We start from the raw sequence: 26532 nt of genomic DNA, 5'->3' as shown, positions 1-26532 counted from the left end.
CTTTCTGGTCAATTATATATTAGAAGTTATTTTTTCTGGCATACTTTGAGTAGCAAAGCCATAATATCATTTATACAAATATGAAATACCTTAAAATACACATGCTTCATTCTGATTTTCACTTTCCTGAGAGTTACAACAAATAAGTTGTGCAAATAACTGTTCTCGCTCCAGGAAATACATTGTTCTTTGTAGGTATTTCTTGACTTAGACATGTTTAATTTTCAATGTTCGGGTTAATTTTTAATAGCCGAGCTTTAGGGAGTCAAAATTTTCTTTTGGTTACACTCCCACTGTTGGTTTCCTTGCAGCTTGTCTCAGAAGATGCAGTTCTAAATTTCTCCATGAGAGTTTCATTAGCAGAAATACACTGCTTATAAAGTCTCTTTCTATAATTATTGCTGCTTGTATATTGGAGCATTGCTTTGTGCCTGTAGCAGATAGGGTTTCACTTGTATGCTGGGCTTTCTCTAGTAAGACAGGTAAAAGACTCTGGACAGTCTAAAATTTAAACGTGAAATAAGATGTAAGGTTGGAAGTAGAAGTAGAGACATTTGAATTGAATTGCCTGTTCCTAAGAGGAAGCGAATGGCCCAAATAAGCATGCAGTCTGTGTTTCCTATTCCTGACTTTAAAACATATTTACAAATAAATATTTTACTCTTCAGCTGTGATTTTAGGAACATTATGGTATAAACAAAGTGTAATTATTGGCCAGGTTCTCAGGAGCTGTAGCAGCAACCTTGATCATATAAGACAGTCTTCCCTCGTGTGAGTTCCCTTCACCATTAACACTCGCAGAGCGAAAACTCATCAACTAGATTACTAGATTGACAACTTAGTCCTAATCGTGGTAAGAAGCTTTTTGCCTAAAAATAAAAGATAAGATTCTTTACCAATGTAAATCAGCATAGCTTCATTATCTTGATTTGAAGTATGTGGATTTATACTAGATCAAGACCAACAATGTGAGGTCCTGCTCACCTTCATCATGTATGTACTTTAAGAAGATCTTAAGAAGAATGGACAAGAAAAACACTTGACAGTTCCAAACATGGCAAGCCATAATTGCTGCATTTTCTGCACAAGGAAGGCTCCTGTCCGCTCTGATTAGGATTCTGTATGGCTGGCTGGCTCCTGATACCATGGATTTTTATAGGTTCTTGCCTGGTACATGAGATGAAATGCTCTTTTTTAATTTATATATCAGATATGGTATATGCAGGTACATGTAAATTGCTTTAGGTATACTGTTTTGTATTACCTCAGGTCATTCTGGAGATTTAAAAAACTGAGCTATACATATAGAGAAATGCTTGCTATTGTAGATTAAATTTAGAGGAAAGACTTCCTCTACAGACATATACAAAGAAAACATTGGGCAAATAAATTTATGTGTTTCATTTGTTTAAGAAAGATGGTGAAAGAAATTAAGAGTGAAAACTGGTATATTGCTTTGAATGTCTGTTTTATTTTGTCATAATAATTAGAAATAGGGGATACTTTTATATAGCCCATGACGTAGTGTTCAAGAACAATTAGGTCAAGAGTAATAATTTAGCCTTGGGATAGATACTTAAACAAAGTGAAGAATTGGATTTTAAATAGACAGCCTACTTCCTTATGACCTTTTAAAAGCATTCTTACTCCTCCTAAATGTTAGCAGAAGAGTGAATCTTTTTTTTATTTATTTGTTCTTCATATTCAAAAGCTGCAGTATTAGTCAAATTTAAGGTCAACCATGTTAAGGAAGGCAGCCTTGCTTATTTTTATTGAAAGTTTATTTTCTTGCGATCGTTTCACAGCTTCATTTGAATAAGTTTGAATGAACCTTCACATCATTAGTTAAACCTACTTTTGGTAAACAATCACTGACTCTCTACTAAATTGTAAATCAAGGTAGCCCTATTATCTTTTGTCTGTGTTATCCTACTGTGGGTTTTTGAAGGGAAATGGAGAAATTAGAAATAACTTTAGAAAATTCTATGTCCATTAAAAAGGACAGACAGAGAGTATTCAAGTCCACATTGTTAATTCATTCCAGGTCCTCCTGAGGCAAGTATTTGCACTAGATAGAACCCTAGAGATGGGGAAAAGCTCTCTGGCACTGCCATTGTTCTGTTTTCTTGCCCTGTGTAGTCACAAATTCATTATCCAGACAAGTAAACCCATTGAAAAAATATATTTTTAGGAAACTCTTATTTAAAAAAATGGTAGGTGGAATTTTGCAAGCATTTTTATTTCATTTGTTACAATTTCCAAAATATCTCTATGTGAAAAAAATCTATATTTCAACTCTTCATTTTTGGTCATGCTGTTTTTCAATACTGTCTTTCAATAGTATCCTAAAATATTTTGGCATGTCATTCCAGTCAGTAAAAAATTCCTTGTGGAAATTTTCTAGAAGATTTTAACAAGTAATCTTAGTTCAGTTCCAGTTTGAAGTATTACAATATGTTATATTGCCAATGCATAAATGAATTGTATATAGGTTTGAAACACTTGAAAGATCCCAGTTAATCAAATTGGTGTGTTTTAAACTGAGCTTGAAAAGGTGCATTTGTACATTTGTTATGCACCTATATAAATACTGCATTCATCAGAAGGGGTCATGTAGATTGATGTAGTTTATTAAGCTGGTTGCTGATTGATCAAGGAAATCCAGTTGTAAGTTCATAGGTTTCCTCATTTTCTCAGAGAAATAATTGAAACGTGAAGGTACAAAACAAAGACTATTCTTGCATTTTTCAGTGATTGTGGATGAGAATGGTAGGTAGGAAGAGGAAAGAGCATAGAAGTTTGTAATATATGGTGTACAAAATTGTGATACTTGTTACTTGGTTCATAAAGTTGTATAACTTTCCTCACTGTGGGTGGGATCTGTGACAAAGTCCTGGCTTTCCCAGGGCTGATGACAGAAATGTATGTGGAGTTATTCCTAAGTAAGTCTTGCTCCAGTAAGAGCTTTTAAGATTCAGTGTTTGTATTTTCAAATTTGTTCTTTGTCTAAATTTAGAATAATATCTAATGCAGACAAGCTTCAGTTTCAAATCAAGAGGTGTTCAATGCTAATACGTACAGCAGAGGCTGACGACCTTGCAGAATAATGTATTCAGTCAAATCAAAAAGAGAAACAACTTTATAAAACTGTATCCTGTCATGGAGTGGTCATATTTTATGTTTTGTGTGACCTTATTGTGATGCTTTTTAATTTATCGTGGTATGAGGGTGCCTCTTTTTAACAAGCTACACCACAAATTCAGTAGTCATTTTCTTGATAGCAGCGTGCCTGTAACAATGGAACAACACAGACTTCTGTTTTCAGCCAACTGTAAGATTTATTGTACCTCTAGGTAGAGATTTATCTTTTCTCTGACTAGATCAATATCTAATTCTCAGGTCAATAAATCCTGATTGAATCTCAACAGAAGTCAGTAGCTACCTATTATGTCACCTAATAGACAAAGATTTTGTGAATGTTGGGTCTAAGAAAGAAAATAACATTTGAGAATGCACATATCAGAAGTTTTATTATAGGATTTCTTTGAATTTTATCTATATAACCTCATCATCTTTTTTTGTTTGCATCAGAAAGTTATGAAAACTGTGGTACACTTAATGCTAGCACAGACACATTTTCCTCATTCAAAAATATCTATTTGTGATCTACAGTGGTTCCTTAGTCAGTGTTCTGTTTCTCCAGAATGCAGTTCTTAGACATTTTTTCTCCTATGTGGTGTTTGAACTAATAGTTTTCATTGTGTGAATAGATTGGGATTTTTTACAAGTCCTAAGGTTTCAATGAATTTATAAATTTTTGTTGGTTAAAATGTTTTGGGTTTTTTTTTCCAGAAAATATTACAATAATATTTTCTTTCTAGGATTTTTCTTTGAAGGACCTGTAAGGAAACCAATTAATTGAATTTTTAAGGTAGTTGTTGTAACATATATACATATAGTTATGATATACTAAATCTAGCGCTAAACCACTTTCCAAAATGAAGAATTTTTGCTGATGGTATTTTGCCGATTGTTGAATTTGACGATTTTGCTTTGAACAGACATTAGCTTGCATGGCCACTATCATAACATGTCAAGCAGAAATGGTTTCATTGTAATTCAAGTACCTAGGATACATGGAAGCAGTGTTTCACATTTCCATATTGACACCAGTCTCGTATTTCATTTGCACTTTACAAATAAGCATACTTAAACGCTGAGTAAGGTTGTGCTCTAAATGACTTATAACAATTATAAATTATGCTACACTGCTATAAGGTCCTTAACGTGTTATGCATGGGTCAATGAAGCATTACGGTTAAGTGGAATGCTCATGGGTATGTAATGAGTAAGTAGCACAGGGAGAAAACACAGCCACCATGTAAATGCTTGGTCTGTTGGCTAAGCAAGCTTTCTTACTATCAGATAATCTGAATTATATGTCTTGACCTTGTCTGTCAGTTGTAACTAAATTAGCACATGAAATATTGTCCACATGTGAAATCTTTTCAAGATTGTATGTTATGTTCAGTTTTTTAATTAGCCGGTCACCATTTTGACTCTATTTGAAAGTTTTTTTGTCATGCCAATATTCTTTGTCTCTCTTATTGTCCTTCTTATGAAGGTGATTAATTTGAAAAGAAACCACAATATTATTCAACATAACAGGCAACTATCTTAATTATCTCCAATTATTTTGATACTTTATCATGTATTTATTAAAGACAAAAAGGTTAAGTTGCATAGAAGTCTAATTTAATACTAGTAGATAAGAAATATTAACTCAAGTCTGTGGCTCCATCTTTTATTTTTCTTTCCATTATGAAGGAAGTAATTAGGAGCTTTGGATTATGAGCAAAATATTAGCAGCTTTAACCTTCAGCTGTCTATTATTTTGTCATTTTCATTCAAGCTATAGATTAAACACATTTATATGTAGGCCGAAAGGTAAGTAGCATTACGAGAACCAGTGTTTGATATTGTCAGTCAATACTATTTCTGTTTTGAGAGAGAGGTATTTCCAAGCCTGTGAATATAAGTGGTTATTTTTTCAGATAGTTTTAAACTCTTTCTTGTCAAATGGGATTTGCTTTAAGAAGATTCCTGTACTTAATTCCCATCTGCTGTGGGTTCAGAGGTTACTGAATGCATTCCCTTTTTACTTAATTGATTTGTTCGTCTCATGCCATAAGGTTGTTCCTTCTCACCAAGGATTAAATACACCTATAAGAAGTTTATATCTGAAGAAATCACACCTAATGAGTAATTTCTTCCTTTCCAGCATTCTTTGCCCTTGCCTTATCTTTACACTCACATAATTTTCTTGGTTCCTCTGCTTGCCTACCTGACAAGTAATCTGTAATAGAGAAGTCGTCAATATCTAAGCAGCATTAAGTTATCTGTTAGTCATGTATATCTGTATCTCAGTATGTTTCGTAGCGATCTTGAACATAATACTTGAAGTATTTCATTACACAACCACCAGCCACTTGTTACCAGCTTGGAAGAAACAATTATCTCTCCCCTCCCCATGCTTTCTCCCCGCCCTGGAGGGTACAGATTCTTGTTTGTTTTTGAATACATTTTTAACTGAATTGTCAAAAAAGAAAAATAAATTTTGAACACAGCAGTAGCATCATGCTTCTGTAGACTTACCTCATGCTGCTTTACCTGAGGCACGTGCCTACTGCATTAACAGGAACACGTAACACATCAGAGTTTGACCAATGTATTGTTCAAGTTGGAGAGTCTTAACCATTTAGCCCTGTTTGCTCATAACCGTATGTTTCTTCAGAACTATAGAAATGCCACTAATTCAGGTTCAGTTCGAAGGAAATCATGAGTCAGTGCAAAACCACTGAAGTGTCTTCTGTTATAAATTGCATTATTTCATCATGCACACTTATGCAGAGAACTAGTATATAGTGGCATGTTGCTACTAGACACAAGAATATTTTTATTCAAGTCAAAGTCTGTCTTGAATGCTTTCTTCTACTCTTCCATTCCTCATCTCCAAGAGTTTTGTGTGGAAAAAAATAAAATATTCAATAATAGAAAAGCAGTTTTAGGAGAGGTCAAAATCACTCAGATAGGGGATTTGCTTGAAAGAATGTTTAACTCTGTTTTGCGGTCTGAAAATTCAGAGGAACTTATGTGCAATTTATACTTCAAAAGAAACAACTTTCACGTTTTCAGGACATAACATATTGATAAACGATTTCTGAAAATGGAGGAATTAGCCCCTTTGTGAACTCTTTTCAGAGTCTGCACATCAAAAAAATTGACAGAACTTTCCTATTTTTCACACTGAAATGTTGACTCTTCTAGAAACGGGATTAGATTAATGGAGAACTATAATTATTGTCCAGTCCCAGAACTAGGAAGCGTGATAGATTCTCCCTGAATATAGAAGTAGATAAGGAAATTTGAAGAATGTAAATGTGTGTCAGTTTTCTGAAAGACCAGGCAAACTGAAATCTGTAACATGAGGCCTGCAAATTTAGGCAAAAAGAAAAAAGAAAAATAGAGGAACTGAGGAAGAATTTAGCCAGTAAAAAAATAGAAATAGCAATAATGTCTTTCCATGTGTTTTCCTGAAAAGTAGGTCATGGTAAAGAAACCCGATTTCTTTGTTTTATGAAATGGCAAGTTGTACGGGAAAAGATAACTGCCAAGTCATGTGCCATTCTAGTTAAATAGATAGCAGCAAGTAGTAGTAAGAAAGCACATATTAAATGGCTATGAACTGGCTACCTGGGAGGTAACAAAAAGTTTTCATCAAGGCAGAATCATCATGAAAGGAAGAGAATCCACCAGGGCTCTACAGGGATTGGTGTAAGACCAACTCTATTCAGCTTTTTTCTGTGTGGATTTAAAGTAAACATGAGACTAGTGCTGGTAACATTTTTGGATGACACAAAAATGGCAGAATGATGAATGAAGATGAGAACAGTGCATTCTGTCAAAATAACCCAGATATTGTTCAATAAGTTGTGCCACTCAATGCAATAAATGCAAAGTCCTACAATTAGAATTGAGGAGGGTGGGACTGTATCCAGGAAAACCATAACTATGTAAACTAAGCGTAAAGCAGCTCAAAATAAGTTTCCAAAGTGAAAAAAAAAAAAAAAAAAAAAAGCCCAATACAACCCTTAAATAGATTCTTTATATATTGTAAAAAGATTAGGAGAGTTAAATTTACATTAGAGGTTGGTACTGGGGGCAGAAGATTATTGACATATCAATATTAATTTCATTTGCCTTTTTTTACAGAATTTTTGAAAGCTGAAAAGAGCAAATAACTATGAGTGCGAGAAAAGACTTTAGAGTGGAAAGTTTTTTACTATTTAGTTTATCAGAAAGGTTAGCTCCATGAGAATATAGCAGTACCTTTAAAAGGAAAAATACTGGGAACTAATGGTCTGAAAGAGGGCAACAAGAGTCAATGGTTTGAAATTGAAAGTGTGCACTACCAAATAAAGGGCAGACCTTTGACTCTATGATTAATGGCTGAAATATTCAGTCAAGGAAATATGTGATATTTTCTACCTCTTGATCACTTCGGTTCAAAATTACATGCTTTCAGGAGGATGTGCTTTAGCCAAAATCAAACTGCTAGGTTCAGTACAGTGTTAGTTCAGTTAATGGCCTGAGTTCTACAGGAGGTCTGGTGGTCCCATCTGGCTTTTAACACTGAATACGTTAGGTAAAGAATTCACAATTAAGCTTGAATATCTTAGTATTTTGAAAGAATTTATTTTGACTGTGAATGCATCAGGTTGCATAAACTACACTAAAAAATCTAAGCTGTACTTAGATTTCTTTCCAAGGTGAGGATTGTTGCTTTAAAAGAGTCTAAATTTTGAAGATTTGAATGATTACAAACATTTTACCTAATAAGGTGTTAAGCCATGTAATGTACTTGATAAAAATGTAATAGATAGTAATTTGGGGGAAAAATATTGCTTTTTTAAATAGAAAAAGAGCCAGGATTCTGGCTTTCAGTGACTCTGCTACCCACCTCTTGGGCTGCCAAGTGGTGGCTGCCCGCCACTGACTTCTCTTAGAGAATCTGAAAATATTTTTTGGAAGTTGAAGACCACTTGTTTTCTTATAGTCCAATTCATGCCTGTTTTGTATAGATGGTTTTGTAAGCTAGTTTCCTTTGACTAGAAAATATTTGAAGAATTGATGCTGTATGTCTTACTGGACCCAATTTGATCTAATGACTCTATTTTGCTTCGTAGTTACTATGACAGCAGCACCTCATTATGTTCCATTTCTGTTGACTGTTTCCATCCTGTCTGTACTACAATCTACCATTTCACTTACCATGATTAACTCTTCTCTGCTACTTTTAAACACAGAAAAAAGTATTTATACATAGTACTTAAAGTTGCTGCCATACAGCCTGCCAGATACCACTGGAGTTGTGCATGTAAACTCAGGTTTATGGTCCAACCTGCACAGAGGTCCTCAGACGGTAGAACCATGTCTGTACAGCTCAACAGAACAAATGAAAAGACACCTGCACCTTTACAGCCGTACAGAGCCACACCAGGCATAGGTTTGTTAAAAGAGTTTGCGTTGCGATTAGATGAGATCTGCACCAAAAAAGTCAGTTTTGTTTAAATGCTAGATTATCTGAAAAGTTTGATGCAGATGTCTAGGCCAGAGTGAAAAGTTGATGTTCACAGGAATGACAACAATCACAGTGGAATAAACCAACCATCCACTACCACTAAATCCAGAAAATATCTGTTCCATAGCATAATGATTTGCAAATAATCAGTAATCTGAAGGCAATGGGACAAGTACAACACTTCAGTGGAAAAATATGCCTGATAAGAATGTCATGCTGATTAAACCAGCCCACATGAAACTGAGAGAAATGTACTTTAAAAAATTGTGAACGATACTAACTGAAACAGAGCTGGCAAACCTGGCATCCATAGACATATGGTTGAACTATTGGCAAAAGATAAAATGACAGCTTCCAGCTCAAATAGGGTGACCACTGGCGATGGTATTTCTACAACAGATATTCCTTTGTTTTGCAGCAATTGCATATGGAAGATTAGAATTTCTTGTCTGCTTTCTGAGAGGCAGCATGGCAGCAAATTCTTAATTTAATTCATTTGAATATGCTTTGCATTATGAAAACAGTGGAAGATGCTATGATTACATTTGGCATCCATGCAATTGCCACATAAATCGGTGTATTTTCCACTCACTCAGTGAAGCTTTTGTCAGATACCTTAATTCAGGAGGCTTCAGCACAAGCCTTTTTCATTTTGTAAGTTCAGGCTGTTACTCATCAAGATTTTTGAGAAGGCTTTATTTACTAATAATAAATTGAATACATTTTTTCCTTGTGAGTATCCATTGTAATATAATCAGTCTGGTTAATCCCTCCCTTCTTTTAATACCAAATTGTCCTGGTTTCGGTTGGGATAAAGGTTGGGATAGATTTCTTCCTAGCAGCTGGTATAGTGCCGTGGTTTGGATTTAGGATGAGAAGAATGTTGATAACACACTGATGGTTTTAGTTGTTGCCAAGCAGTCAGGGACTTTTCAGCTTCTCACACTGCCCTGCCAATGAGCAGGGGGGGACATCTGAGAAGCTGGGAGGGGACACAGCCAGGATAGGTGACCCAAACTGACTAAAGGGATATTCTATACCATATGACATCATGCTCAGTATATAACTGGGGGGTTGGCCAGGAGGCGGCGTGGCTCAGGAAATAGCTGAGCAATGGCTTCGAGTGGTGAGCATTTGTGCTGTGCATCACTTTCTTTTATATCATCATCATCATCATCATCATTATTATTATCTTCCTTTTATGCCCTATTAGACTGTCTTTATCTCAACCCACAAGTTTTATTTTTTTTTCCTTTTTGATTCTCTCCCTCATCCCACGGAGGAGGAGGGAGTGAGCAAATGGCTATGTGGTTGTTTTAGCTGCCTGCCACATTAAACCATGACACAAATGAGAATTATTCTTACTTATTTAAAAACTCTTACTATATTCTTTTTAAAATATACTTATTTTTCAGCAATTTCTATTTTATTACAACACCTGTCTTTCAATGTTGGATTCATGTATTTTATTTCAATGATAATTTTCCTTAAGAAAGGGCATAGTATCTTTCAGTACTATAATCATGACCATAGAAGAAAATTGACCACTAATTGTCATTTATATAGTGCTTTGACTCTTAGCCATGAAGTGTCTAGTGATGTCCTTGTAAAGGAACAAAATGTGTAATGTTAGTTATATAAAGCAGATCTGACTCAAAGGCATAGATTAAAACCACTTATTTTATAGAAGCATTCAGTATGTGGAGTATGACCATAATCTCAGTATTGCACATTTTGTTTGCAGTTATAGTTTGAACTAAATCATAAATCCAAGTAAAGTCTATTGGGAGTTCTGAATTTGAAGTTTAGTTTGAAGTTTTAAGAAAAAAGAAATGCATCTGCTGACTTGCACTTGCTCACTATTTGTATTAAAACACAAAACCCACAAAACCTGTACTTCTTTCTCTTAAAAGGGTTGTGTCTAATTCTTTCAAGGTAGAATAATATTAGATTTTGAAATGTATTTTAATGTATACAATATATTCAGAATATTAAGTTACAATAAAATAAGCTAACTACATACCGTAAAGCAAAACAGTGATAAAATTAGAGCTTTTATTCACAAAGCAAAAATAATATTAATGAAATTGCCATCTGAAACTGTTCACTTCCCTCAGTAATTAGTAAAATAATGTTTAATTATTAAATAAATATTTAAAATTATATTTGAACCAGTTAGTGGTTGTGATTATAACAAGGCAGATGTATAAGAAACTAGAACATAGGGGATCTAGTATGACCTATTGGACCTTCATAAAATCTCTAGTGACCAGGCCTATTATCCAACAGGATGGAAATTTTCCAAACAAAAAAAAATAGCTTGCCCATGAAAAACTAGTTTGTCATTAAAGTGGAGTTGTTCTGTTTTGTTGGGGTTTGTTGTTGTTTTGTTTTGTTTTGTTTTGTTTTTTTCCCCCACTAGATAGAAAACCGTTGAGCTCAAAATGCTAAAATGAACCACGGTTTATTCTGGGAAGGTTCCATTCACACATCATGCAGGAGTAGGCTGTAAGATAAAGCTGACTAAAATTCTGCAGTGGTTACTGAATCTAAAATAAGTTCTTCTTTTGTATAAGAAATAAGATAAATTATTTCAAGTGTAGCAGACTGTCAGGTAAGTACATAGTTAAATATTTTGGTAAATGCATAGTTAGGCACTTGGCTGTGGCAGATCTTTTCTTAATAATTGCCTGCACTTGAATTAAAAAAAAATCTTGATTTTTACAGTCTCAGTTACAGTTGAGCCTTCTGTTGTAGCTCTTCTTACATGCAAGTAAAATGGTTCTTCACAGAATGCTAAAAAAGACAACATAACACATTGTCAGATGTTGCAGAGCATGGAAGTATCTTAAAGAAAACTTGGGGGAAGAAAAAAAAAAAAGAAATTGACTGCAGTTCAATATCAGGAATGAATTTAGAGAACTTGAGTGGAGAAGGAAGTAAAAATTGCCAAAAATAAATTTATTTTCAGGGCTTTCTCAAATCCAGAGACATTGGGTAAAAGGAAAGAAAAGGAGCTATCCACAGTAGTAGACATACCAATCTTTCATCTCAATGTTTTTCTCAGTTTTGTCTGATATTTTGAGGATAAATGCAGGACCATCATGAAGAAATTTTCTGATTGTGAAGAGTTCTGAGGAATGGTCAGTATAGAAGAAGCAGCTTATATCTTTGAGGGCAAGAGCAAGAAGAACATCATGACATTTAATAGGATTAGATAGTAAAGGCCATGTTGCAGGACTAATTATTATAAGACTATCGGGATGATGCTCTTAGTCACATTGTTTAGTTAGTCCTGTCAGGAGCAGGAAGTTGGACTTGATGATCCTTATGAATCCCTTCCAACTCTATATATTCTGTGATTCTACAGTATCTTTTATCTCATTAATTTGGAAGTGTCATTGAAGGAGAATGTCCTGGGTATATTAGTCATTCATAGATGAATCACCAGTGTGATGCTATCTGTAGATAAAAAAAAAGAAAAAAAGAAGTTGTAATTAGAAAAGGTGGTTATAGAATCTCATCTGGAGTGTAGGTAGGTTTCTGGTCATACATGGTCAAGAAAGATAAATCCAAATTGAAAAGTGTGGTTTCTAAGACTGTAGAAATTGTCAGAGAAAAAAAACCCAAAATTGGTGTGATTTAGAGGTGAATAAATTTAGACAAGAAGTTAGAAGAAAAAGTATATTCTGGGAGACCCTTTCATGTGGGAAAGAACATCACACATTTTAAGATGGAAATAGGTATGACTAAACTCAGAAGGCCAGAGGTCCAGAGCTGTGTGTCTTTCTCAACTCCATTCCAATAGATCTAAACCTCCACATGTTGTACGTGATTTTTGACATAGCATTCATTTCAGTAAAAATTCTTCGCTTAATAAGAGAAACAAGGTGGGGTGTCTCCATAATGATATCTACATCTTGCATTTTTTTTTCTTGCTTTCCTTTCTTAATAAAGATGAATAAATATTGGAAACATAATTGAAAAGTACTCCGTTAACAGGGTCGCAGTGCTGCCTAACAAATATGAGGCAAAATTAAGTCTATGTTTAAATTTAAAAAGCCTTTGACAGTTTTCTTTTTCAGTTTCTTTCCTCACCATTTTAGACAGGAGATGTCTTCCTTAATATGAACTTCTTGCCTTCTTGTGGGATGTATAGGAGCCCCTGCCAAGTATACTGAAGATACTCAGGGGCAATTCCTACTTTAAAAGGAACTGCTGGAGCATTTCATATTATCTCATTGGAAAAGACAACCAAAAAACTTCTTACACCTTTTGGGCTTATTAGAGAAATTTGAAATTATGTATGATTTTAGTGCTATACCCAGAACAGTTGGTGGAGCTGCTAGTGACAAGAATAGAACATTGGGGTCCTCACAGTAGTTACATACCTCATACTGATGATATAATTTTAGTATATATGTATGTATGTATGTATGGTATGTATGTTTATGCAACCAAGAAAAGAGAGAACTAAATCTGCTGTCCTTCAACATATCCCAAGCTTAACACCAATTTTTTTATTCTAAGCTTTGGATACAAGTTTTTGGAATTAAAAACTTGCCAATTTTCATTTACTCAGTTTTCAGAAAAGAGGAATCTGATGCAAGTGGGAGAGATCAAATGATTAGTCATCCACATATCCTTATTAACTCTCTACAAGCATTGATTCAGTACCATACCCCTTGAAGCAAAAAAGGAAGAGGAAAGAAATTGTAACTCAGAGGAATTTCTGTTTGTTTCAGTTAGTTTAAAAATGTGACTAGTGTATTTATGAGGATTGTGCAGAAAACAGATGTTCCACTATGTAAAATCTGGTGTGTTTCAAATTGAAATGGAAGGGGTTTTTTTAAAAAATCCCATAGTCCCTCCATGCATATACATAAACATTAAATGTTCCAATAAATTTGATTTCAGTGTGAAAAATTGGATCAATTTAATTGAAAAATTTCAAAGCAGAACATTTTTAATTTTCATACTTTTCTATCTACCTAGTTTTCAGTAAAATGAGTTTTCAGAAGAGCAGTAGCAGGTTTTGTGAACTATATTCATTTTGATGAAACTGCATATTTAAGTTATAACAGTTCCTTTTATCCAAATGTCTCCATGCCTTTCTGTTATAGCATGTATAAATTGTGGTTAATTTCAGTATATCATGGTGAAATTTGTGCAAAAAGTTCTGTTTCTAACTGTATAATTTAAAGGAAAAAACACTGATGAACCAAAACAGACTGGTATACTATTTTTAGCCAGCTTGTCCAGAATTTACACTTCTGATGAAAAGGAACTTACAGTGCAAAACTGTGTCAAAATCATTCTGAATCTTCATGGGTACTTTAAAAAATTATTCTTTGTGGTAGTTCTACTTACTTATGTGTGATTTGTTTTCAGAATAGAATGCAAACAATGGTATAAGCTACATGAAAATTTCCATTTCATATGTAATAATGGCTAACTGGTTTTACTGAAGAAATGCAGAGAAAGTATTTTTAAAGTACAAGAAAAGTAGTGGTCTGGAAAAACATTTTTTGCATCATCTGAGACTGTGGGAATAAAAACCCTTGAGAATCATGCTGTACAGCAGGTTGTCTAGAAGAGCAAGGCTCTTCTTAAGTTCCTTTGTGTTAATGGATATTATATGTTTAAAATTTCCACAGAAGCAGCATCTGATCATGCTATGGTACATTTTCTTACTGTTATAACAGCCATCCAGTTTAAGACTCCAAAACCAAGTTATGCTAAAAATTTAAGGTTTTGAAAATTTAGTGTTAATAAATTTAACATTTCACACATTTCTTTCTTTATTTTTACGTAACTCACTCCAGTCTGTCAATATCTTTTATGTGCTGGTGAGCTCAGAACTGGACCCAGCACTCCAGGTGTGGGCTCACCAGTGGTGAGCAGAGGAGAAAGATCCCCTCCCTTGACCTGCTGGCAGCACTTTTCACAGTGCAGCCTGGGATGCTGTTGGCCCTCTTTGCTGCGAGGGCACATTGCTGGCGTGTGTCCAACTTGAGGACACCCTAGAACTTTCTTCTGAAAAGCTGCTTCCCAGCTAGTCTGTCCACAGCATGTAACGGTCCCCGGCACAGGACTCAACATTTCCCTTTATTGAACTCTGTGAGGTTTCTGTCAGCCTGGATCAAAGAAATTAGCAGGGCCTAATTTACAGGCATCATCATAAGTGAAAAATGTCCCATAACCGTAACTGAGCCCACAGAGTTGACTGTTCCTCCTTTGCTGTAATCTTTACTTGCGCATGTGTAATTGACTAAATGTTTAAAAAATCTCTGATGGTGATGGATAAAAATAAATAGAATTTTAGGATAACTCGATTTCTCTCTGTACTGTAGTAGAAACAATAGTAACTTATCTTTCACTTTACAGACAAGTATTACGTAAGTCACAATTATGAACATAAATGTATATGATTGACCTGTATCAAATAAAAAAGTATAGTTTTTTGAGATTTGTCAAATAAGAAAGTTTAGCTTTTGGGTAGCTTTAAGAGGTATGTCATAATTTAATTCAGAAATTAACTTTTCTTAAAAAGCAATTTGTGTCTTCTTCAGTGGGGTAGGAGTTCCCATTCATTAATATTTCTATTAAGTAGCTATTTAAACAATTATTATATATGAGAAAACACTGGAGTTTTGGCAATGTACCTTTTGGCTAGGAATATTATATTAATTGGATTAATTATTTATTAATATAATAGTTGTTTTAATATATATGATATTAATTTCTTCATATCCTCAAGCAAGTTGATTGTCTAGCAGCATCTGGCATTGTTTTATATATATATATATATATATATATGTATATAAGACACAAACAACTAAAGCCAGCTTGCTTTGATTGCAGAAAAGCTTTGCATTTCCAGAATATCTTCCATGCTCTACCTTTCCTGAAAAGAAAGGTTATGCCCAGCCTTTTCTCTTGCGCAAACAAGCTAATCCTGATCTTTATTTTTTTTCTTTGTTTTCTTTCCATCACAGGAGTCATCAGGACTGCCTTGCACAACATGGACAGGGAAGCCAGAGAGCATTATTCCGTTGTCATTCAAGCCAAAGATATGGCTGGGCAGGTCGGAGGGCTGTCAGGGTCAACAACTGTAAATATCACACTCACTGATGTCAACGACAATCCACCCAGGTTTCCTCAGAGTATGTACAATTTCAGCATATAACTGATTTGAAAATCGTGTTGATTTTCAGTACAGTAAGATGCTATTGATGAAATCCAATTAGCATTCAAATTCATGGGGAGAAGGCAGCTTGGGAACTGTTTGGATTCACCAATATTTTTCAGTTTTCCAGTGCTTTAGATGAAGGACAGAGATGGCATAGCTAAAATATTGAAACCAGTGAAGATTTCTTTCAATTAAACACTGATTATGAGCGAGATGGGTGACAAAGGAATACTCTTGTCATATGTGGGTTATTCTCCAGTTCTTTTTGAATGAGTATTTCAATAACTGTGATTGTGATCCCACAAGTGAGTTATGTGGTAGACAACAACAAAAGATAACAAATTAAAAGATTTAATCCAGCATGCCTTTGGCTGCTTCCATACACCTCTATCAATTTGTTTCTTCTGTTTCTTTCTCTGTACTTTTAAGATCACTTTTTACATTACAGATGGTCAACACCTAAGCTGTTTCTCGCTGTTGTTGAGCTATGGTGGAGTCTGCCTTTATCCCAGTTAAATGAATTGTCAATGTTGGTGTCAAACTGAATGTTCTCACATGCGTTTATGAAAAGTATATGCTAGAATACTCTTCAAATATCTTAATATGACCACTAATAGGAAGTTCATTTCTGTCAAACTCACTGGGTGCACATTGATCTGACATAGCAGCTGGAGTGTTGTGGGAATTCTTAATTCAGTCGACAATTTATTTAAAAGTCTTCTGGAATGTAATTGCATATCTAAACCTGCTTTCCTTTGCAGATTGGCTCAAGGCCAATAAGAATATTGTAATCTGGACTCAGACATTGCGTGAGCCCTTGTAGAACATAATAGACTGGTAGCTATAGGTACATCCACCGGGAAATGCATAAACCTGTTTGAATGAGAGGATTTATAAACAATAATAGAGATCACGAAGCTCCAGGGAAAAACAAAGCTCCCTGGCAATACACATTATGTAAAATCTGGTCAAGCAGTAAGAAGGCTCATTAAAAGTGGTGTAGAAATGAATATTTTTTCTGTGCCTCACAAACACATAAAAACATAAAGCCTTTGCAACACAGCCTTAAATAAAGTATATTTGGTTTTATGTTCCACAGAATTGTCATTGCATCCATCACTCTATTTAATACTTCCTAACTATTGGAAAGGCAAAAGGTAAGGCATACATTTGAACAAATATAACATCTAACATAGTTAAAGTAGAGAAAATGTCCTCAGTTTCCTGAAAACTGAGAGACAAATGGATGCTTACATATCAGGTTTCAAGAACTGGCCTCTTATTTTTAATGGAAGATTTTGGATATTAAACTGACTGGCAGGCAGAACTGTATGTTGGCACATATATTTCTTTATCTGTATTAACATTTTTTTCGGAAATGGAAGAAATATGTTCAGGTTATATTTTATACATTTTAAGAGATTCTAATAAATGGAAAAAAATAACATTGCAAAATACAAAACATAATTTCACATTTAATGAAAATTTATTATTTAACAAAGCAAAATAAAAAATATATTTTAACATCATTTTTAACAGAAAATATTAATCCTAGAACAAGTCTTGTAGAGTACAAACATTTGCATTATCTTTCCTTACACAGGATTTGTATACCACAGTTATGACTGTAACATTGCTTTTCACTCCTTTTCAACAAGTATAATTTAAACCCTTTGCAAAAGAACAGTAGTTATATGTTAGTAATACAGAACAAAAGTATAGATGATCTAAAATCAGGCCATCTTAGCTTCGTGAACTATTGCAATAATACAGGAGTATTGCACTAATAGAAATAACTTCATTGTTTATTTTTCTTCCCTGTTCTTTGTATGCCATGATTTTCAGTTAAATTTCTCTTCAATTTCCTTATTAGACGGAATGCTAAATGAGACTTACTGAGGCTTGTCACATTCAGAATTGAATTCAAGGGAAGTGCTAACCAAAACTGCACATATCAGGTGTATAACCCTTGGGACAGGCTGAGCCTCAGCTAAACCACAGACTTTCTTTTGGTTAGTTTCCTTTTCTCCATTACCATACTTGTGAGTTTTGAATCTGACTCTTAACTGTACGAGTACTTTACTTGAGAACATGCTGGGAAGCACATCTGATTGATGCTGTTATTATTTGTTTTATTTAGAAATATGTTTTTATTGTCTGTATTTAAAAGATCGTACCTTTCTGCCTTTGGTAGATCAGTGTTCATTAGAGATGCATATGGAGTAAGGTATGTAGGATTTATCCCTTTTAAAGATACACTTTAAAAATTTATTTAAAACAGAAATAGAGGTTGTAAATATATCTGCTTAAATTGATTTACTGTGTTTTTTTCTGCACTCACTCTAAATATAGCCAACTTTCTTTCAAAGAAATTATTAACAGAAGAGCTACAGTTTTCTAAAATATCAAAAAAGTCTAGGAGGAAGAACATGAAACATTACTGCATAATTTTATCAGTCCGATGGCTGCAGTTCTGAAATACATGGTAATAATAATCTCTGGAATAGGAAACATAGCTGAAAAATTCTGCTTGCGAAATACAGTAGTATATCTCAGAAGTAGGCAAGGGGCTGTGAATTCAGCAGGAGAATAACCTGAAACCTCAAATACATTTTGCTTATCAATTACTTCAGTGCATCTTGTACAATACTGATTTCTTTTTCTTCATTACCACAAATTTCCTTTTTTTAGAGATTCCAGTTATAAATGAACTATCTATTTAATATAAGCTGACAGACAATGCTGTGCATGGGAAGATTTTTTTCTTTTCAATAATCAGCATCTCTCAGTTCTTGTTAGTTTTACAACTGATGGATCCACTTGGTTGATGGCTGAGGGCCTTAATTTCATAGTCATAAATTTATTTCAGTAATCTGATAGAAAATGTTCCATCTACTGATGACACTGTTATCAGTCTTGAGTTACATGAGAATTTTCTATGTAGTTTTCTTTCATTAATTCTTTCTGGTCTTGTTTAGGATGAATAGATTCTGCATGTTTTACTTTGTTTAGGATGAATAGATTCTGATTGCATCAAGATCATCACACTAGGCAGATGCTTCCACTGACATGTTTTGTACATCAAGTGCTAACAATTACACTCTGGACAGCGTGTAGGAGATCTGTAGTTATTATGTGCAGAGTCTAATTGTACAAGGAAATTATTTCCCTGATATTCCATTTGTAGATTTTGTTATTTGATACCTCTAGCTCTGTTCTTTAGGATAAAACAGAATTTAAGTACAACTCATGGCTTAAAATATGTTTTATAAAGTTTGATTGTTGAAGATTGGTTGTTTCATGGCAGTATTTAGACATAATGTGAAATTATCTATGTGCATAATTAGTTTGACCTCACTTTTTACAATGAAAAGTACACAGCCATGTTTAAATAGGAATACTCCAGTTAATTCTGAAAAAGTAAGCTCACATCCCAGAAGTAGACATTAACTCTGTTCTGTGTTAGTAAAGTGTCTACTATCCAGCCTTATTAATATAACTCATTAGCTAATTAAGTGCAAAGATATCTGCTGGGTTGTTTTTTTCTTTTGAAATTTATACTCCGATATGGTCTTTTCCATATCCCCTGTTCCACATAGTACATCCAGTTCCTATGATCCCCATACGTAACCGTCAGCATCCTCTCGCTCCCCAGTGCCATGCACTATAGACTGTCCGGTCCTCCTGTGGTGACTAGTCCAGAGCTATCTGCCTGCTGATTGACCACTTGGCTGCTGCCAAATGCAATGAGTAAAGCAGAATTTTCTCTGATTTTCTTTTAGCAGGTCTTTCTCCTCTATTCAACCAGTAATTGCTAAGAGGTTTGTAGAATCGTAATGTCTTTGAGGCCTCTGCCCTTTCATTAGATTTGCCTGAAATTGGACAGGGGTTAAAAGTTACTGGAGACTACTGAATTAAAATGATTACAGAAGTTGTGTGTCCTCAGGAAACTCCGATTTAAAACAAAACAAGAAAAGGACTTGATAACTGGTTTGGCTTAAGATGGCTGATACCTGATCAGCCGCACCTTTATAAATTAGATTTTGTTCGTACTTAGTAATCTAGTTTCCTGTTCATTCTGTTGTTTATGTGATGATGATGACTCCAGCAATGATCCAATGTCCAGGGAGTAGTAGGAAGCATTTCATTCCAGAAATTTTCTGCATTTAAATGTTGTTTATTTAATAAGATTTTTTTCATTATAACTGAAGGAATGCCTTTTTCATTTTTCACACTACAACACTTACTACCTTTGTGACTATTCCCAATAGCTACTAGCTATAATATACTAAAGGTAAAATGTATTGCAATTGAATAGTCCCAAGTATCAGTTATTGCTGAAGAGATGCTTAGGTTTTTTAGTAAATCATGCTAGAGGGACATGTAGAAACTTGATTTAAAGCCAGATTTGCACAGAACCCTAATATTTTGTTCTTTAGAAGTTATATTCCTGCATATAACTTTATTCCCTTTCTTCAAAAGTGAACTTACCATCCTGGAAATTTTATTTTATTCTCATTTTTCTTATTCCTGAGTTCCACATTTAAGTTTTTTGTACTACCATATTCACTGTTTGTTTCTGCAGGTAGTTCACAATTTAGGATATGCTTTTCTGGAATTTTAGTTTACATATTGCCAACTTTTTTATCTTATATGTGTTCTAGGATGTCTAAAGAAATATAGATTATAATAATATTATTTGATTATTTTTTCTATCTGTAAAATTTAGGGAGGATCATTCTTTCTTCATAGTGGTTAGACAAAGTCAGCTTCAGAAACAGCTCTTTGTGCAAATAGTAGGCAGGAGGAGCCTGATGTGCATGATCAATCTACTGAAAGGCAATTATTAATATCTCATTAAAAGATAAAATGAGTAACATTTATGTACATGCCAGGGTAAATGCCAGGAAATTAGGTATTTCTAGGTGATAAGGAAATACAGCAGCCTATATTAATATATGTCCCAAACAGGTATTACTTAAAACTTAAATATAGCTTCTTTTTAGTACTGTTGTGAAATTGAGTCAACATAGTGAGATTTAAAGGATGAACTCTCATGAGAAAATTTAAGGGCTCTTCAAAAAGAATTCTTTTGCTGCACTCTTAGAACACCTCTGGTTTATACTGACAGTTTTCTGCAAAACTGAATTCTTGCCCAACCAACTAATGTCAGCTAACTTGAGACATAGATTAATCCAGAACATTTTAGTATATTATTAGGAAATCTTAAATAACAGGGGAACTTTGATATAAAAAAGACATGGAAATACTTATAACCTAGAAATTCTATCCTTTAGTGCTGATCAGATGTAAACTATATTTCAGTATAGACTTTTAAAATTACAATGATATCTACCTAAATCAAGTTTTAGTTATTTGGGTAAGGAAAGAAAGGTAGCAAGATTTTCTTTTGTCAGGAATTCTGTTAGGACTATGTTTAAGGTTGCTGTTAAAATCTGGCAAAGCATTTCATGGGGTGTATACATTTTAGAAGCTATATTCTTTGTAATAGTCGCATGGCATAATTCTGATGCTAATGAGTAATTTGCTTCTCTCATATTCTTAAAGGCAGAGAATTTTTTCAATTAATTGTGTTTCTAAAGTGTGTGCTCAGGTTCCAAAGAGAATGACCAGTGAGTGACATTTCCTTTGTGAGTACAGTCAGTGTGCAGTATACTGATTTTCTGCCTTTACGGAGAATCATCACAAGTAAATCTCCACGCCTCCTGACCTTAATTGTTCTGTGTTGAGAAATGGCTAAAGTGTCACATCAGAAACTGAACGTAGGGCAGGTAAATGCGAGCTCTCAAGCTTCCATTTCTGTCAATTTTCAGAACGTGAGTTTCCTTCTGACTGTGACAGCCAGGAGGGCATGTAAAGGGCAAAAATGCTATTATATGCTTGTATTACCCACTGAAGGTGTGTGACTTGGATGTTTCAGGCCAAGAGACAACAGCTGTTAGTCTTAAACATAAGAGAAATATGGTGCTTTTCTGATTCTCCAGAAGAAGTATTTAGAATCACCTGCCTAGCAAGGCTTCACAAGGACAACAGGATGTTTAAAAAGCAGCTAGCATCAGTAACGTCCTGGGGAAACAGAGTGGTAAAAGGGACAAGCCTCAGTGATCTGAGTGATTTTCTAAAATTTCTCTTACATTGCATCTTTTTAACATGCTAGAGTCAATCATTCATCTATGATATGCTTAAAGAGATGGATATGTGAGATGCAGAATACGTTACTAAAGAGATGATGATGTTCATTAAGTACCAAAGAGAGTTAAGAGATAAGAAATAAAATATATGTATCTTTGAGTGCATGCTTCCATAGACTGGAAAATATTATGTGAAGCAATTTGTTTAATTGTCATCATCTTCTGTTTGTGAGAAGATTGATACGTTCTCATATTTCCACAATATTGGAAATGAAAGCTACCAAATTGTTTCATTTATCACTGAAATCTGACATAAGTAGTTTAAGAGCATTTGATCGCATAGAAAGTCTTGTGATATTCTTTTTCCTGAGCAGATAAGTGTGATTCCCATAATTAGATTTTTACTGTAAAAATTAAAGGAAGTAAATGTAATACTTTTCAAGACTATTTAAGTATCTAATTAAAAACCTCTTCATTAACAAGAATTCATAACAATAAAATTTGATCACAGAATTATTTACAGAATTCAAATATGAAGGGAAGCTGGGAGGGGCAAAAATATATTTATGTTGAAGTCTGACTAAATATTTGTAGAAAATATGTTCTTTATACTAACCTCTAATGCCAGCTATGTGCATCAGCTTTACTCCTAACAGTAGGATGGAGTCTAGCAGTGTTTTTTATTTCACTTAATTGGGTATTGTCTATGAGGATTTCTATGTACAAGCTAGATTATTCATTACATATATCATATATATCAAAATATTTTTTACATACTCTAGATAGAATTTTTTTTTTTTTTCTATAAGGGTTCTGAATGAGACATTAACGGTTTTGGGAAAGAGGGGAGTGGGTTGTTTGTTTTGTTTGTTTACCGAGTGGAGAATTGGGAGCAGACCACTCTCCATTTTAAGGGTTGTTCTTCATTTTCATGTGCTTTATGAAGTTAAACCCCAATGGGAGCACAATCCTAGTTGTGCTAATGCCAGGGAAAAACAAACAAACAAACAACAAACCCAAACGCAGTCTAATTGGAGCGTATCCCTTGTAGAGGTGTTGCTATTGCTCTCTGCTGACCCAGGCTGCCTGATGTAGCTGTGGTCCCCCTTTAAATGGCATAGAATATGCTCAACACAGCACAGCTCTAGAGACTGCTACAGATCGCGCCCAACCATTAAGTCGTTCATTAGTGAAGATTATGGAGTGTATATGTTGTTTTTCCCACACCATTTGCATAGAAAATGTGTATTTGGGTATTCAGTACCTACAGGAAAGTATTGAATCTCAAAATCCAGGAAATCCAGTTTTCTTTCTGTTTCTGCTTTTTATCCATGAGTGGCAAAAACTTCTCACTTTTTACAGGAAGTCAGAATACTTTTGATCTCTGAGAATTAGTCACAAAGTTCTCGGGTACTTTTAGTTGCTGTCCGTAAATGTGAAGTTGCATGGAACATAAACTAAACTCATCACTGATTATAATCTTAATCACAAACATAACTCCTGTTTTTCACTGAGATGCAAAAAGCAGGGGCATGGGGACAGATAAATCTTCTTCCAGCCAAAGGAGTCTATTGCAACCAAGAAGAATGTTTTTTTCCTAAATTGACCCAAGAGTGTTATGTGCTCCAAAGGTTCAAGACAAGTAAAATATCTGAGTTTTGAAGATTGTTTTAGGATCATATTTACAATTAAGAAATAACTTCACTTACACTTCAAATATTTTTAGAAAGTGTAAAAGTGGGTTTTTTGGCAGAGAAGAAGAACAAGCCAAGCATACATCTTAAAAATTTCTTCCTTAGTTTAGCTGTGTGAAAGGGATGTTGTCATCAAAAAAGAATATTCAGAACCAAGACAGTAGATATAAAATTGACTAAGCTTCTAGAATCGTAAAAGTTACTGTATTCATGATGATGGATTAAAATTAGTTTTATTATATTAAAAATAAGCGTAGTAAAGAATATGTAACAAATGTCCAAGACATACTGTGAAAAATGGACTGCTGTCTCAAAAGAGAAATCCAGAATAATTTATGACATGTAATGAAAACAAGCAGCTCTGTGAATGAAGAATAACTTTGTAGTAGAAAGCCACCAAGCAAGATTGAGCACAGTCCACAATTGGAGCTGCACTTTGGTTTTATCAAAGATGGCTGGCAGTAAAACATGAGACATAACTTCACGAATACCAGCAACATAAATTCATGTGGGACCTTCAAAAGGTCATGTGACCCAAAGCCCAGCTTAAAGCAGGTTCAGTTATATCAAGTCACTAAAGACCTAGTCAAGTTTTGAAAGGTCCTTTTCAGGTCCTTTTCTGCATAGCTGCTTTACATGTGGTTGGCCCCGAGCGTGTACTGGCGAATGGCATTACGACAGAGCACTGGGACAGATTGCCCAGAGAGGTTGTGGAGTCTCCTTCTCTGGAGATATTCAAAACTCGCCTCGATGTGATCCTGTGTAACCTGTTCTAGGTGAACCTGCTTTAGCAGAGGGGTTGGACTAGATGATCTTCTGAGGTCCCTTCCAACCCCTACCATTCTGGGACTCTGTGTTTATTCCTCCCCTGGTGCTGTCATTGAATGCCATGAGGTTCCTGTCAGCCCATCTCTCCAGCCTGTCCAGGTCCCTTTGAACAACAACCCTGCTCTCTAGCATACTGACCACTTTTTCCCAAGTTGGTATTGTCCACTTACTTGCTGCAAGTACATGCAACCCATCATTCAGGTCATTAATTAAGACATGAAATAGTTTTGGTCACAGTTTTGATTCCTGAACAACTGTTAATTGGCTGCCAGTTGAATTTTGTGCTCATAATCATCAGACGTTAAGCCTGGCTCACTGTCTATTTATTTTCCGTATCTTATCAATTTGGCTTATGACTGAGTATTTAGCTAGTTGTAGGTTCAAGCAAACTCTTCACATAGCACTTCAATATACATTTAGGATATGGTGGTATTTTATGTTAAGGCAATCAGTTGCTGTGTTTATCAATTTGCTAGTAGATAGACAAAGCCGTCAATGTACAAGCTGTGATGTATGAATGAATGCATCTGTTGGTTCATCACCAAGCAGTTTTATCTTCATGTTACGAAAACTATACTTTGGATAAACAAATAACAAAGAGGCCAAATATTTACTTATTTGTCTATTAGTTCAATATTATGCCTCTCCTCCTGTCCTTTGTTAAGTAACGTGATTCCTATTGTTCAAGAGGACATTATAACCTATAAAAGTAAGTAAAAATTATCAACGAAATAGATTAATGAATAAAGTGAATAACATGCTTATTAAGTTGCATTAAATATTGTCATACTGAGGCCTACAGGAAAGATGGAGAGGGACTGTTCACAAGGGTGAGTAGTGACAGGACAAGGGGTAATGGGTTCAAGCTGAAGGAGGGTCGATTTAGATTAGATGTTAGAAAGAAATTCTTTATTGTGAGTCTGGTGAGGCACTGGAACATGTTGCCCAGAGAGGTTGTGGATGCCCCATCCCTGGAAGTGTTCAGGGCCAGGCTGGATGGGGCTTTGGGCAACGTGGTCTAGTGGAGGGTGTCCCTGCCCATGGCAGGGGGGTTGGAACTAGATGATCTTTGAGGTCCCTTCCAACCCAAACCGTTCCTTCTATGATTCTATGATACTTCTTTTTTGAGAGATTCAGACAGAGAAGTTGCTTCTCTGAGAGTAAACCACAGCATTATAGGTTGCCTGTAGGATAATTGAAATGAGAAGTAAATTGTTCTACAGATCAATAAATTGTTTCTGTACTATAATGACAGATAAGCCATATAGTTTATTGAAAGAAAGATGAAGGTCACCTATATGTATTTGAACAATGTTTTAATTAGCATAGATTAAAGTCCTGCAAAGTGGTATGACTATCCTATATAGTACATTAACTGGAAAAGTGTACCGATTTACTCATTTCATGAGCTAAGTGAATGCATCTGAGTGAATGTTAACATAAAAGTTGAGAACCAAATAAACCTTTACAGAATTTTGATCCGTAAGCCACCGGGCAGCTCCTCTAGAACAATTTCGAGCATCCCCAAGACTGTTTGAAATTTCTGCTTTACAACAGCTCCTGGAAGGCTGCGATGCTGGGAGTGTAGGAACAATCTGTTCAACTTGGGCAGATTTGGTGCAACAGTTTTCATAGACTGGTACCTGATCCTCAGGGCTCCTAACTTCCCAATCAATTTTTAGAGGGTTGAGACAGATTCATAGCTTACAATAAAGAATCATAAATTCACAGTCTATACATCTCACATCATTTTTAATGTCCTATCAAAATTTATTCAATGCCCAAGGAAATGTTCAATTGAGCCTTCAGTCAGTTCCTCTACTTTCCAGTAATAAAATTTACAACAATTTAGTGTTTAGTCAGAACATTTCCAATTTGCACCACTAGTCTAAATAGAAGTCTATATTTTACCTAACCTTCATGTTGCTGAATTTTATCCCCTTATGTGTTTGTTGGTTTTAGATAGTATTGTTTGTAATTATCTATTTGGATCATATTTGTATGAGACATCTTCAGACTGACTCT

General features: G+C 34.8%; 1 protein-coding gene across 3 annotated transcripts in view; it reads left to right on the top strand.

Moving 5' to 3' along the window:
• Nucleotides 1–26532, top strand: part of CDH18 (cadherin 18) — a 281427-nt gene that overhangs the window by 192482 nt on the left and 62413 nt on the right. For all 3 annotated transcript variants that reach the window (XM_075744847.1, XM_075744848.1, XM_075744846.1), the window contains exon 6: nt 15640–15807. In XM_075744847.1, coding sequence (XP_075600962.1) covers nt 15640–15807 — 168 coding nt within the window. The remainder of the gene's footprint in view (nt 1–15639; nt 15808–26532) is intronic.

This window comes from Balearica regulorum, chromosome 2 (assembly GCF_011004875.1).
Source record: "Balearica regulorum gibbericeps isolate bBalReg1 chromosome 2, bBalReg1.pri, whole genome shotgun sequence".
Lineage (NCBI taxonomy): Eukaryota > Metazoa > Chordata > Aves > Gruiformes > Gruidae > Balearica > Balearica regulorum.
The sequence above is the reverse complement of the archived record's forward strand: the minus strand, read 5'-3'. Positions and strand labels throughout refer to the sequence as shown.